This window comes from Crocodylus porosus, unplaced genomic scaffold, assembly GCF_001723895.1.
Source record: "Crocodylus porosus isolate Cpor-Errol unplaced genomic scaffold, CroPor_comp1, whole genome shotgun sequence".
Lineage (NCBI taxonomy): Eukaryota > Metazoa > Chordata > Crocodylia > Crocodylidae > Crocodylus > Crocodylus porosus.
The window spans coordinates 11,965,045-11,978,316 of NW_017728910.1; the positions used below are offsets into that span (position 1 = coordinate 11,965,045).

Below are 13,272 nucleotides of genomic sequence, written 5' to 3' on the forward strand. Positions count from 1 at the left end.
CTTTGCTATCATGTTTCCTTCCTTTGCAAAGAGCATAAGCATTTTCAGCAATCCAATTAATCCTACTTAAACAGAAAGTCATGGAAAACTTCTCATGACCAAAGTAATTTATAAATGCCCTTGTGTTGAGGGTTTGCCATTAGTAAAATTCATTTATCAAATGAAGAGAGATGTATTTTTTTCCAAGCTAAAGGGACTGGATAAATTAAAACTAATTGGTTTTGTGTGTTACTGATAATTGAATCAGGCACACACAAGCCAAATTACAATGGAAGAGAGAGCGGTGCTTAACTTTTATAAATGAACTGCTGGAAACTATAGTATCTTAAAGTAACATTAGGGGTTGGACCCGAACCCACAAAGCCTGTACGTGCTAAGATTCTGCGTGCGAGAGATCTGCAGTACGAGCACGTGGAGGAAAGGGGAATAACTTTGGATAGAATTCAAATTCATTGGAAGAGCAGGTTGAAGTGAAATAATAAGGGATAAGTCTCGATTCCAGTCTCTGCTTTCGCACGTGTACCTGTGTATGTGCAACTAATTATCTTAGGAACTGTAGGCAAAATCCTTCTTTTGTATGCATAACTTAAAGTACTTGGAGGACTCCACCCACCACAGGAAAAAAGCAAGAAGTCAAACATTATCAGGCAGTCAGCCAACTGGCAATCAATTAAAAATTTCTCAAAGGTTAAATACTCCAGAGCAAGCATTTCAGAAATAAACATTCAACTACAAGATAAAAGTTTGTCTGTATTTGGGGTTATCTAGCTGGGCAACAAGGTTCATTTTACACCGAGTTGCTGTACATAATTCATTGTGGAACAAATATTTCACAATAGGTGAGGAACCAGCTGTTTCCTACTTCAAGCCAAAAAACTTTATAAACACACTATGTTTAAAACTGCAGTATGGAATATACACTTGAGAGACTGAAGGGAAAAGCATAAGCCAGTGACCAAGTTAGAGGATACTGAACAATATCTTCCTTGCATTGTACTTGCCTGCTGTATTTTGCAGGTTCTGTGACAGCCAGGACCCTCAAAAAAGGGTAGGAGGCAAACACTTTCAAAACTTTATCAGGATACAGAGGCTCTCGCTCCAAAATGATAATTGCTAGGGACTCATAATCAGGGATGCTGGTGTTCCTAGACTGAGGCTAGAGGATGAAAATGTTAGGCTGACCTCTGTACACAAATCCATTATACAATTGTAATACTTTGTGCAATATTTTACTAAACAAGCAATGTATTTTATGGGATTCATGCTTTTATCAAAAGAAAAATACATTTCATATAGAGGAATGCATTATACGGCATTTTCCTATTTTGCCGAAGCCAATGTAATTCACTGTCTCTTATATAAATACATGAGTGGCCAAGTTTCTATGAACAACACATTTTCAGCACAGCAGCTTTATCTTACACAAGCCAAATCACTTTTTAATGAAAGGAGTCATCATCGAATAATTCAAATATAAAGAAATGTAAACAGAATAGTGTATGATAGCCCCCAACTAAGGAAAGGCAGACTTTGAAGCACAGGATACAGTTTACCCGCACCTACATTTGAACTGTGACGGCCAAGTGTTATGTTCTTACCAGGAAAAGCACCACTCTCCCATTAGAAACTATGATTGTACAAGTGTCTTTCAATTTCTCCTGGGGGAAACATGCCCCCCCACCCCTGGTAGAAAGGTCTTCCAAGTGTCAGACTGTGTGAAACAATCTTGTTAGGGTGACAGTATTTCAATCTTGGGGAGTATTGGATTTGCAGCTGAAAAGGCTGGGGCCTAGCAAGCTGCTAACCACAAGACAGAATGGTATGTTAAAAGTAACATTGCAAGATGTTTAGGTAAGCATTTTCCTAACAATATCATACTGTTGTAAGATATATAGCACACTGGGTAAAGAGAACAGGATGCAGACCACCAGCTACCCTTAGGAGATAAAGCAGAAGCAAGACCTTGGACATGGTGAAGAAATCAGCAAGAAACCACAAGTGACCAAAAGAAGCTGGGGTCAAGATCTTAAGCACGCGCTCATAGCAAAAAGATATGGAAATAAGTGAAATGCAGAGGCAATTCCATGGTAATGAAGTAAACCGTAAATGGGGGCAGAGCTTAAAATGGGAAGGGCTAAAGGTGGAACAAAGGAGGGACAAATGCAGGGTAAACGTTAATGAGCATAAACCAAGGTATATAAATATAGAAAACACTAATGCTTGTAGCTGCTCCCCAGTTGGAGCTGGCCCAAAGCTGTCTCTCCATTTTGAATAAAGCTGCTGACAAGTAATGTGTGCAGGTGATGTGCGATGGCATCAATCCGTTGTCTCCCTAGTTGTTGGGGGTCACATGCAGTCGGGGTCTAACAAATCTCACAAGAACAAATACCTGCATGCTCCCCTCCTGGTCTGGTTCGTGAGGGGAGTAGAGCAGTGAGGCAATGCTGAGCATGCTTCCCCAGCCCAGGGACTGCCAGGGAGAGGAACACCTGACCAGGGAGAGGAATGTCTGAATTTCTCAGAAACTTCTGCTGCTAGAAATGAACACCTGTATAACCTGGGTGGTACTCAGATGAGGTACCCCCTCTCCAATTGAAGGGATTTAGCGGGTGTTGTGCACTGCGGGAGATGTAGGTACTTATGGTGTGCAGCTCCCCTCCTATTCCCTATAGAGTAGAGCCAAGACACCAGTTGCGTCTTGACCATATACCATTTAATAAGGGAGGAACAGGATACCTGCAGAGGAACCAAGGGAGCAAAGGGAATCCAGTAAGTGTTAGGTACACATACACATTTAACAGAGGAAATCCAGTAACAAAGCTTGAGGTGTTGGGTTCCCAAACAGTAAGGCACAGGGTTCACAAAATTGAAGGCACAGAACCCAGGCACCCCGGAGGGGTGAGGGGGGGGAAGGAAGCATGGGGGGAGAAATGAATCCCCACCTTCCCCCGGTGGGGATTCCTTCTTCCCAGCAACTCGCCCCTCAAGAGTTTCACCACTGAGCCACCAATGCCTGGGCTGCTGCCCACAGCTCCAGTCCCTCCACGTGGCATCCATACGCCGAACTGCCTGGCCTCACACCGGGGATCGGATGCTCTGGGACTTTATTCCCTGTCCAGGACCCTCTGAGTGCCGAGCCCAGCTTCCCGCTGGGAGATCAGACCCCCGATCCACATGCCACTTGCACACCATGCCTGGCCCCGCACCAGGGGGTCAGTGTGTCCAATCCATATGCCGCCCAGCCTCCTACCAGGGGATCATTTGATCCATGCACTGCTTGCGTGCCAAGCCCAGCCTTCCACTGGGGGATTGGGGCATCCAATCCACACACACACCTGCATGCCAAGCCCGCCTCCCACCAGGGGATCAGAGTGCCCGAGCCACTGCCTGTGCCTCCTGGGGCTTCGGTATGCCCTGGGACCCACTGCACACTGCTTGTGCACCGAGCGACCTCTCAGTGCTCCCAGGTGTGAGGCAGTGTCTCCGGGGTTCTTCTGGGGCAACTGTTCCACCCTGCTGGTCAGCTCAACCAGCTCTTCTCAGCCCCTCTTCCCCATCCCATATCAAAGTCCCCGGGAGCCAGGCGTGCCATGCTTTTATCCCCTCCAGGTGGCAAAACAGACCAATCCAGAAAGTAAGGAGGTCAATTCCCTCTCAGGTCAGGTTCTTTACCAGGGCCTTGGATGGGATGGGGCAGCCTCTCCCTGCTCCTATCACTTTTGACCTTTTCAAAACCCAGGATCCAGGCTGCCAGCAAGCCCGTCATGCCTGTTTGTAGCCATGGTCTTGGGCAGATGAAATTTCCAGTCTGTGCACTCTCCTTCAAGAACTTGAATACTTTCGGTGAAAGTACCCGTTAGACTGCTAGTGGCTTCCTATAACTTGCTGTGTGGACAAGTCCCTGGATATGATCTGGGTCTGAGGAGGAAAGGGTTAGAGGAACAGTTATTCTCAATAAACTGTAGTAGGTGACTGAGCTGTGGTGCTGCCTGAGGCTATTTTTGTCTGTAGAAAACATGTAGCAAAACAGTTGATGATGTGTCTGCATCATCAAGTTACTTCTACTTCTGCCTTTTTAAATAATGTCATAAGTTCAGGTCATTGCTCCCAGGTCAGGGGGAAGCTCTGTAGGTTGTCATCTAGCCAGCTACTTGTCTTTTTCCTTTTCCTCAAAGACAATCCCTCTCCCCTTAGCCATTTCCCCTGATCCCTCTCTTTCACGATTAGCCAAGCATTGAAAAGTTGATTATTCTTGATAAACTTGGTTAAAAATTTTTGTTTGACATTCATGACAATGAGAGAAATATTTCTAACCCTCACTGTTTACAAGTCTTCTTCCCATTGTTGGGAGACTTTGGAGATGACAAGTTATAATTTCCTTTTACTTCTCTTCATTCCTACCAATTTTTTGCAGTGAATCTCTATTCCTAGGTTGTTCTGAATTACAGGAAGGGATAATTTAGACTGATGGACTGAGGTGCAGGAGTCCCAGGCTTGGACTTTACATAACAAAGTGGTAATAAGGCTTAAATTCATGCTAGGAAGCTATGGATGGAAGCTCATACCCCCAGGGCAGGAGGATACCTTTGGAACCAGTCCTTACTTTCAAAAATACTACACAAATGCAGGTCATCAGAAGGTAGACAAGGGGCTTCTCATAAAAGGATCAGGAAAAAAATCAGAGATATCCAGCCATGTTATTAAGCAGGATGGTTCCCTCCCTTCCCACTCTAAAAATGTTACTGCATCATAAAGTCCTCTTATACTGCAAGGATGAATGAAAGCACTGCTCAACCATCTGTTCTATGCATCAACACAAACCTGGTCTCACATTCTCTTTTCTCCTATGCTGTCACACATTTTGTTTGGTAGCTTATGGATTCAACCACAATGAAATGTTAAGGATTCAGGACCTTACACCTGCGTATGCCACAGAACTGTCTTCCTAATGTGTTCAACTTAGAACCTATGAACACATCTTGCAAAGAACTGATAGCACAGTGTGAAATATATCTCATTATATGCTACAAAAGTATAACAAATGCATGGGAATCTATCAAAATGTAAACGGACTTAATTTCAGGGCACCTTTTTTCTTCTCTCTCAGACTCAAACACACACATCCAATTTATAAGGCCTTACTACATGACTTGGAGAGAAAGAGGAGCTTGACAGTGCCTTAACTAGGGCCAAATGCAATACTTTTTTATTATTTTGAACCACCATGACAGGAGGTTTTGGCATGCAGTACATGGCCTGTCCCCTCACCAGCTTTCTGGTGACCTGTATCAATGTAAAAGCCCACCACAAGAATTGCTTGCAGAGGTGCAAATGCAATTACTAACCTGTCCCTCTGACAAAGGGCCAGTGCAAAGGGGGATAAAAGGGAGGGAGATTGGAAATTGGTGCCATCCTGACCAGACCACACATTTTTCCATTCTCAGGCCTATGATCTACCTTTACCATTTTAATTCAGCATAGCAAAATGGGGAACTAAAGTGCTGACATTCTTCCTTAACCTTGTATAATGTATACATGGAAAAGCATGGAGGAAGACAGTGCAGAAATGTGGATGTGCCAGTTTCTTTTCTGGAAGAAACAGAGACACTAAAGTAACTAAGGTACAACCCTTCCTTATAGGGATCATATCAGAAAGACGTCAGCTATATCAGATTTTCCAAATGAGTCCAGATGAACACATCTTCTAAAGAGATATTAATGGATTGATATATCATTTTTTCTGGATATTCTACAATAAGACATTCCTCCAGACTGGAATTTTAAAAATGTTATATAATATTAGTTATATTACCTACTCTATGAGATGAATCTCTAAGTAATAGCTGTACTGAAAATTGTAGTGAAAAATAGTTATTCTGCATGCTGTTTAGCACTTCTAAATATTAATATCTCTGTGTTTTAAGGAAGAAAAAATGCATCTGCTTCATAATAAGAAGTAATGGAACATAACCCCCCAAAAGTATTAGAACTATAGCTGGGGTGGGGGGGAAATACCTGAAACTAATATCTGGTAGTAATCCTTTCATTTGTAATTTAAAAACCATCCACACACATTTTTAGAAATACAGTGTTGTATTAAGAAAAATCTTGGTTAGACTGGCATCTTTTATCTCAGTTCTCAGCTCAAACAAAATATTAATCACAGCACTTTAAATTTCTGAAAAGACATTCTTGTAAATGGAAAAGGTGAGAGACATTTAACTATCTAGGCAGCACAAAAGTATCACCATTAAAGCAAGGTAGATTTATTTTGAGTAGAAGATTTTGTCTGTTCTTTATCATTCCTGCTTGAAGCAAGGTATGAAAAATATAACCCCAATATAATTTTGCAGAATATCTGTTTTTATAGTAGTCTCTTTGTCACATACATACAGATGGGCCATAAAGAAACTATAATAGGCTAACCTGATTCTCTAGGTCAGGAGTCATCAACTTATGGCTCATGGGCTGAATCCTGCTCACAGATATGGGACTTCGGCCGTATTCAGCAGCAGGTAGTCTCTCTCCCCTTGCTGGGGACATGTAGCAGCAATAGCTGGTTCCCAGCTCCTACCCACCCACACACATTTGACCCAAACGGTGTCACTCATGCCCACAGCCTAAAAAGATTGCCAGCCACTTGTCTAGGTATATTGTCATAACAGAATCTGGTTCATGGCTTCTCTAGGCAAGAAAGACTGCGAATGGTGGGGAAATAAATTGTTTAATCTAGGGTATAAGCATAAGCAAGGAGTTTAAAAAGAATGCTTCATGTCAATAATCCAAGCCAGTCAAAATCCCAGAGGACAACAAACAGGCTCAACATGAAGCACTGTATCACTTTGCAAGAGTAGTGTGGAAGGTAAGCAAGGAGAGGTGAGCTCTCTCTTATAAAGCCTCAAGTTTGCATTATTACTGTCCTTTCTCTATATTAGAGGAAAACTTTTCTAGGACATGATATTAGCAGATGATAGTTTTGGAATGCTGGCAGCAAATCAAAGGTAGTAGCATTTAATTATCTAGTAAATTATCTAAGGAAGATGGAAGTGAAGGAGTACATCCTTCCTGAGAAGACAGGGCATGAGTCAGGAAATTGGGATCAATGATCCATTAGATCCGATATCTCCCATTATTAGCAATTAGGGTTACTTCATAAAATGCTGTGTTTCTCTGAAAGAAGCTGCTTTGACTGATTTGCTTCAGCCAGCAAATGAGGTTGAAGATGTTTTTCCAAAGCATTCTGTCAGAGGAGATGCAATTTTTCTAGGTTAAGTCACCCTGATTCTGCTGAATCTTCATTACAGGGGTTTTCAAACAATTTTTATATGGCTCCTCCTATGAAATTAAAACACTCTATGCTCTACAGGCCTAGGGTATTACATTACAGCTTGATTCATTATTTGAAGTCCCATGGAGAATAGAGATAAGTATTTTAAAAGGTAACAAGGATCTGAATGAGAATGCACTGCAGATTTTTCACCAGTATGTCACTTGATGCCTCTTAAAATAAGACACAATAAAGATTCAAGTTTAGCACCTGAAATGAAAGGCCATTTTTTGAAAATTGCAGTCATTTTTTTAATGATTATTTTCACATTCTACAAGCCAATCCAATTATACAACTGTCATATTTATCAAAAGCATTTTTAAATCACTGGATCAGCACTGTATTAATCAGTAAATCAAAACAAATCATTTTTATCACACATTCAGGACAACAGACAGCTAATCAGTTCTTTAGTCAATACAATAGGGAAGAGGAGAGGAGGAGGTGTGCCAGTTCACTCCAAATTTAATCCCCCCCAGCTTCCTTTTAGCGGTTATGTTGGGATCTTTTTTCTATAAAATAGCCAGCTCTCAGCCTCAACCTTTTTCCATAGGAAGGCAGTTAGATAATGAGATATTTATACTTAAATAAACTTCAAAAAGACTATCCTAGTTCGCATTTTTACATAATAATTGTGATGCAATTTTCACACAAACTGTTTCCATTCACAAAGCACTAAGACTGAGTCTTGTGAATAGTTTTATACTTCTGCTTTGTTTTTTTGCTTTTTGTTCATTTGTTTTGTTTTTTCTGTGTTAAGCATTTTCCTCTTAAAATATCTAATGCTTTAATCTACCCAGGTCAATCTGCCCAGTAAATGGACAATGGGTGTGGAAAACTAGGTGACAAAAGCCTTAAATGTGCGATACACATTACCCCAATATCAGTAAAATGTTTGAAATAAGTTATGTTGCATACAAGTATGCGGAGTGTATTGTGATAAACAAGCAGAGACCTTCAGTTGCATGTATGTAGTAATCTCATTTTATGGTCTCTTAGCTGTTCACTGGGGAGATGGAGGATAAGGCTGACCTAAAAACCTTCTGTTTGACATTATTTTACAAACTCATATAAAACACTATGCATAAACAATAAATTATGGGTGCTTTTATTATAGAGCTCACAGAACTCAACAGACAAGTCTAGAAGGGAATAGGCAAGCAACCTACAAAGCATGAGCAGTGGACAGGAATTTAATGCAGAACAGTCGACATGCGGTAACTGTTCATCCGCCCACTTCTACCAGACTTGAGTGGGTTACCTCTAACTAAATCACAGCTAAGTTTTTCCAGTTTAGCTTTTATTTACCATGAGGTAACATTGGGCAGATGGACATGTCATGGATCAGCTACTCCACACTAAGTTTTAACTTGCTGCAATGTAAACATGTCCAGATAGTTTCACGTTATCTGTTACGTCCAATGCATAGCAGTACGCTGTACTTAATTAATACACAATCAGTAAAATACACTTTGATCCAAGTCACTTTCAAATAAAATATTTTTTCCATTTTTACTATAAATATGGAAACACTTAACAGCGCAGTCTAGCAAGAAACTGCACTATGAAAATCAAGTTGGTTAATAATCCCAACATACCTGGGCTTTGATGTATAAGCAAAGTGCCATCTGATACAGTAGAAGAACATGCTTGCACAAATCACCACAGAAACATGTTTGTTAAATACAGTTATAACATTATCTGCCACAATTACACCGAAAGCAAAAAATGAAAGGTTTCTCAGCTATTCTTTTCAAACATAAAGCAATCATGCAAAAATAATAAAAAAAGATGTCATGCTGCAAGTTTCTATTTCTAGACCTGATCATCTCTGAATTACGAAGTTATATCAAGCAAGAAGCTTCCTGTCAGTGGACGTTTATGACAGCTAAAGTATCTCATTTGAATCCCATGTTCAAATTTCTGAGAATACTAAACACTCAGAGGCATCTTCATGAGTTCCATCTGCAAACAATTTCTTTGAACAACAAACAAACTCGGCCTCTTAAAGCGTTTCCCTTCAACTAAAAAACCTTCAAGTACTGATTTAATGCTTAAATTCTTTTTTTGGTTCTAAAAATGGAAGCAAGTATGTACTTTCAGGCATTTCTGAAAAGATTTAGGTAAATATAGTATTACTAAAAAGGAAAAATGCCTACTTAGTGTTTGAATAAATACTTCACCTATATAGATTTCTATATGTAAAAAGAATAACCTTATGTGGCATAGCATAATCACCCACATTTTTAAATATGCATCTGTGCCATTCCAAAGACAAACATTTATTCTGAAAAAGAATTTGACTGGGTTATCTGGCAAAAAGTCATCCCTGAAAAGGATGTTTAAGGTGTATTTAACAAAAGGGTGGAAGTCCCACTTCATTCAAATAGTGTGCCAGCTAGTAGCACATGGATTCTTCCAAAGGTTAATATGCTGGTAGTAAGAGTTTCATTTAGCCACATAATAGTTTGCAAGGCAAGACGGGGGAAGCGCTCAGATTATTTACTACTATTCCCAAGGGCGAAAAAGCTGGAGTAAAGGGAATTTGGAATGGAAATCTAAAAATCTGTTCAAATGGTATCTTTAAAATAGTGCCACCCCTCCTCACCTGAGCCCCACCAAAAGAGAACTCTGTAAAGACTCACAGAAAGGAACAGAAATGGGCAGATTTGGTATTCTGTAGTACTCTTAACTCACCTGTTATGATATAAGTGTTGCAAGTTAAAAAGTCTATTCTGAGGCCTTGCCATTAATCGTCAGAGAGAGAAATTGAAGTGAGCTCAAAAAACCCCTCTTACTTTAAAAGGGAGAATTGAGACATTCATATCGTCCTTGAAGGCTTATAACATTGAGTCCCTTAGTACTCCAAGATGACTGGACATGATAAATGGGGGATCTCTGTTGGGCCTGTCAATGCTCTTCCACAGAAAGTAGTGAATTTCTGGAAAAAGAGCATTTAATTCCCTCTGATGCAGAGCACATGCAGCCAAGTTTAAAAAGAATATAGTTACATACTGAAGGGCTGGAAAACAAGACTATAGCAATAAAAGTGGGTAAAGAAGGTGTTAAATTGTTAGTAGTCAACATTGACATGGCAAGTTCAGAGTTCTGATGGGGCTCCGTATTAATGGAGAAAGCACTGAAACATGCTTGCTTCTACTTTTACTTTCTTCTAAGGCATATTACAGTCTTGCACATTATCTCTGAATTTGGCACTAGTTGCTCCATCATAACTTTCAGTATGGTGGAGCAATCAGTTCTTATGCTGGAACATAAGAACGGGACTAAATATAGACAGGAACTGATAATTAAGCCCCTTGACTAACAACTGTTTTTAAATGGATAAGAGGTAAAAACATAATTGTTAAGTATTGCTCAAATTTTTCCTGTGTTCTGATGTGGGTTCCCCCATCAGCCCTGCTTATAGATTTTCATGTTCTGCACTGCCTCAGCTCTCATTACAACAGGAATGGGCAATTATTTTGGCTGTAAAGCCACTTAATGAGTTCTGGTGTCCTCTGAAGGGCCACATCTTCCTTTCTCCCTCCTTCCCTGGAGCTGTAGCATGCCCTAATCCCAATCCTCTCTCTCCCCCCACTCCCTTCTATCTCCAGAGCTATAGCACACCCCGATTCTCTTTCTTTCTCCAGCCCCAGAGTTATAGCATGCTCCGATCTTGCCTTTTGCTCTCTCTTCCTACACCCCAGATCTTTGTAGCATGCCCCAAAACCTCTCTCTCTCCCCCCAACCCTTCCCACTGCAACCCCTACCCAGAGCTGAAACATGCCCCAATCCCCATCTCTAACTCAGAACCTGCTGGCCCCATTGGCATTTTCTGGCACCACCCCCGACATGGTGGAAGCAACCCCAAATGGGAACCAGCATCAGCTGTGAACACACCCAGCACGTTCCAGATGGGGATTGAGACATTTGCCAGGGTCCACAGCTAATGCTACTGCAGCAGCACTGAGCAGCAGTCCCATCCACCTACCTAGTACCACATGGCAGCCGGAGCCAGAGCTAGAGCCATTGGCCACCTGCAGGCCAGATCCCAGGAGCTGGCAGCAGCCAGCCAGCCAGCAAGCTGGATACAAGTAGTTGGTGGGGCAGATCCAGCCCACGGGACATATTTTGCCCACCTGTGCGTTACAACAAACAGGCAACTTACAGGATTAAGCACCCTGTTTCTTAACTTTCTAAGTCTTCAGATATAGGATCTTAAAGTTGCAATATTACTGAAGACAAGTTGCTTCTGCTAAAAAAAAAATTAAAGTAAAAGGCAATATCCACATGATTTTATTTTCAAACACCTTTTATTCATATTGGTGAGCTACATAGCAGTCTTCAACAGTTAAAGTTTACAGTGCCCTAGATGACTATGCCTGCTACTCATTTTACGTTAAGCAAAGTTATTTACTTGCTGGTCAATGTAGGGCAAGAACCAGTTGCCTGTCTCTCAGAATTTCTTCCTCCTCAGTGTAGTTTTCATCACAATCACTGAAAGACAAAAGACAGCGATTGTCAAAAGTTCCTTTCAATGTTAGCTTGATACAATTGACCATTATATATACAAAGTTATGAAAATTATGTCATTGCTGTTGGATTATAAATAAAGTATGCTGTTGGATTACCTTGCCCATTTTTCCTCTCTTTACTAAATCGTATTTTGAAGCTCTCTGAAAATATTTTCCTGTAATCTTAAAGTATGCACATTTTAGTGTACACATGTAAGGCACAGGGGTTTTAAATCTGGTTTCCCACCTGCATCATGGCAATAAATAGTAATTACATGGGAATAGGTGCAGTAAGGCAATTTTTTTGTAACAACACTTACAAAAATACAATAAACCCTGCTTATAACATAATAATAAACCCTGTTCTCCCCTACTCCTGGCATAAGAAAAACATTTTTCACTGTTATGATGCAAGGCAGTGAGTAGCCCAATTATAGTGAACACATTCTTCTAAACAAACTCTTCTCCCAGTTCCATGGGAGCTCATTATAATGAGGTTGTGCTGCATGAAGTATGCAACAAATATTTGCAAGACCCTGAAACATGGTGTTTTCTCTCTCTGGTATAGCTTTTAGGTTTACAAGGAGGTAACAGGTGCTAAGATGAGTTCAACAAACACTGAAGTCATGCTGGGCCTTTTCATTAAGCTAAAGAGGTACTTAACTTTATTTTAAATATTAAATAAAAAAATAAAAACAAAGATACAAATGAAGATACAAACTATATAAAAAGAAGATACAAAAGATATACAAAGAAGATATACAAAATCTTACAAAAGATACAAGAAGATACAAAACGTATACAAATGAAGATACAAAGAATACAAAATGAAGGTAGCAAAAGATACATTTCAGTTTAAAAGGCAACCAACAAAATCCATCCATGAAAATAGCATTGTGGTACCTAACTTACTTTTTAGTTATGTTATATAGTGCTTTCAAGGTACAAAATGTTATAGAAGTGCTAATTAAAATTATTCTTATTTATTTAAATATTATGCCAAGAACTCTTCATATATCTTCATACAGTTATATTTGCAGGCTTTATTATCAAGAATACTTGCTCAAATGAATCAATTTTGGGAAGAAACACCCAAAGCACAGCCAGATATAGACCACGCTTTATTCTTGACGTCCTAGACATGAACTTAGATCCTACAGCAAAACTAATGTTAACAAATGCAGTCATGAGGCGCTACAGGGAGTTGGGAGCGGGGCTTAGGGGTATGGGAGCTCAGGTGGTGTTTTCCTCGATCCTCCCAGTCTCGGGCTATGGGCTGAGGAGGTAGAGGAGGATCCACGCGGTGAACCAAAGACTGCGGCACTGGTGTTATCGGGAAGGCTTTGGCTTCCATGACCACAGCCCGCTCTTTGGAGAGAGAGGCAGCGAGCGGCTGGGAAGAGATGGCCTCCACCTCTCTCCCCTGGGGAG

General features: G+C 40.6%; 1 protein-coding gene across 4 annotated transcripts in view; it reads right to left on the minus strand.

Annotated features, from left to right (window-relative positions):
- Nucleotides 1-11,621: 11,621 nt before the first annotated feature.
- ZBBX (zinc finger B-box domain containing) overlaps nucleotides 11,622-13,272 on the minus strand; it is a 69,102-nt gene continuing 67,451 nt past the window's right edge. For all 4 annotated transcript variants that reach the window (XM_019532682.1, XM_019532683.1, XM_019532681.1 and 1 more), the window contains one exon: nucleotides 11,622-11,824. In XM_019532682.1, coding sequence (XP_019388227.1) covers nucleotides 11,752-11,824 — 73 coding nt within the window. In that variant the 3' untranslated portion in view covers nucleotides 11,622-11,751. The remainder of the gene's footprint in view (nucleotides 11,825-13,272) is intronic.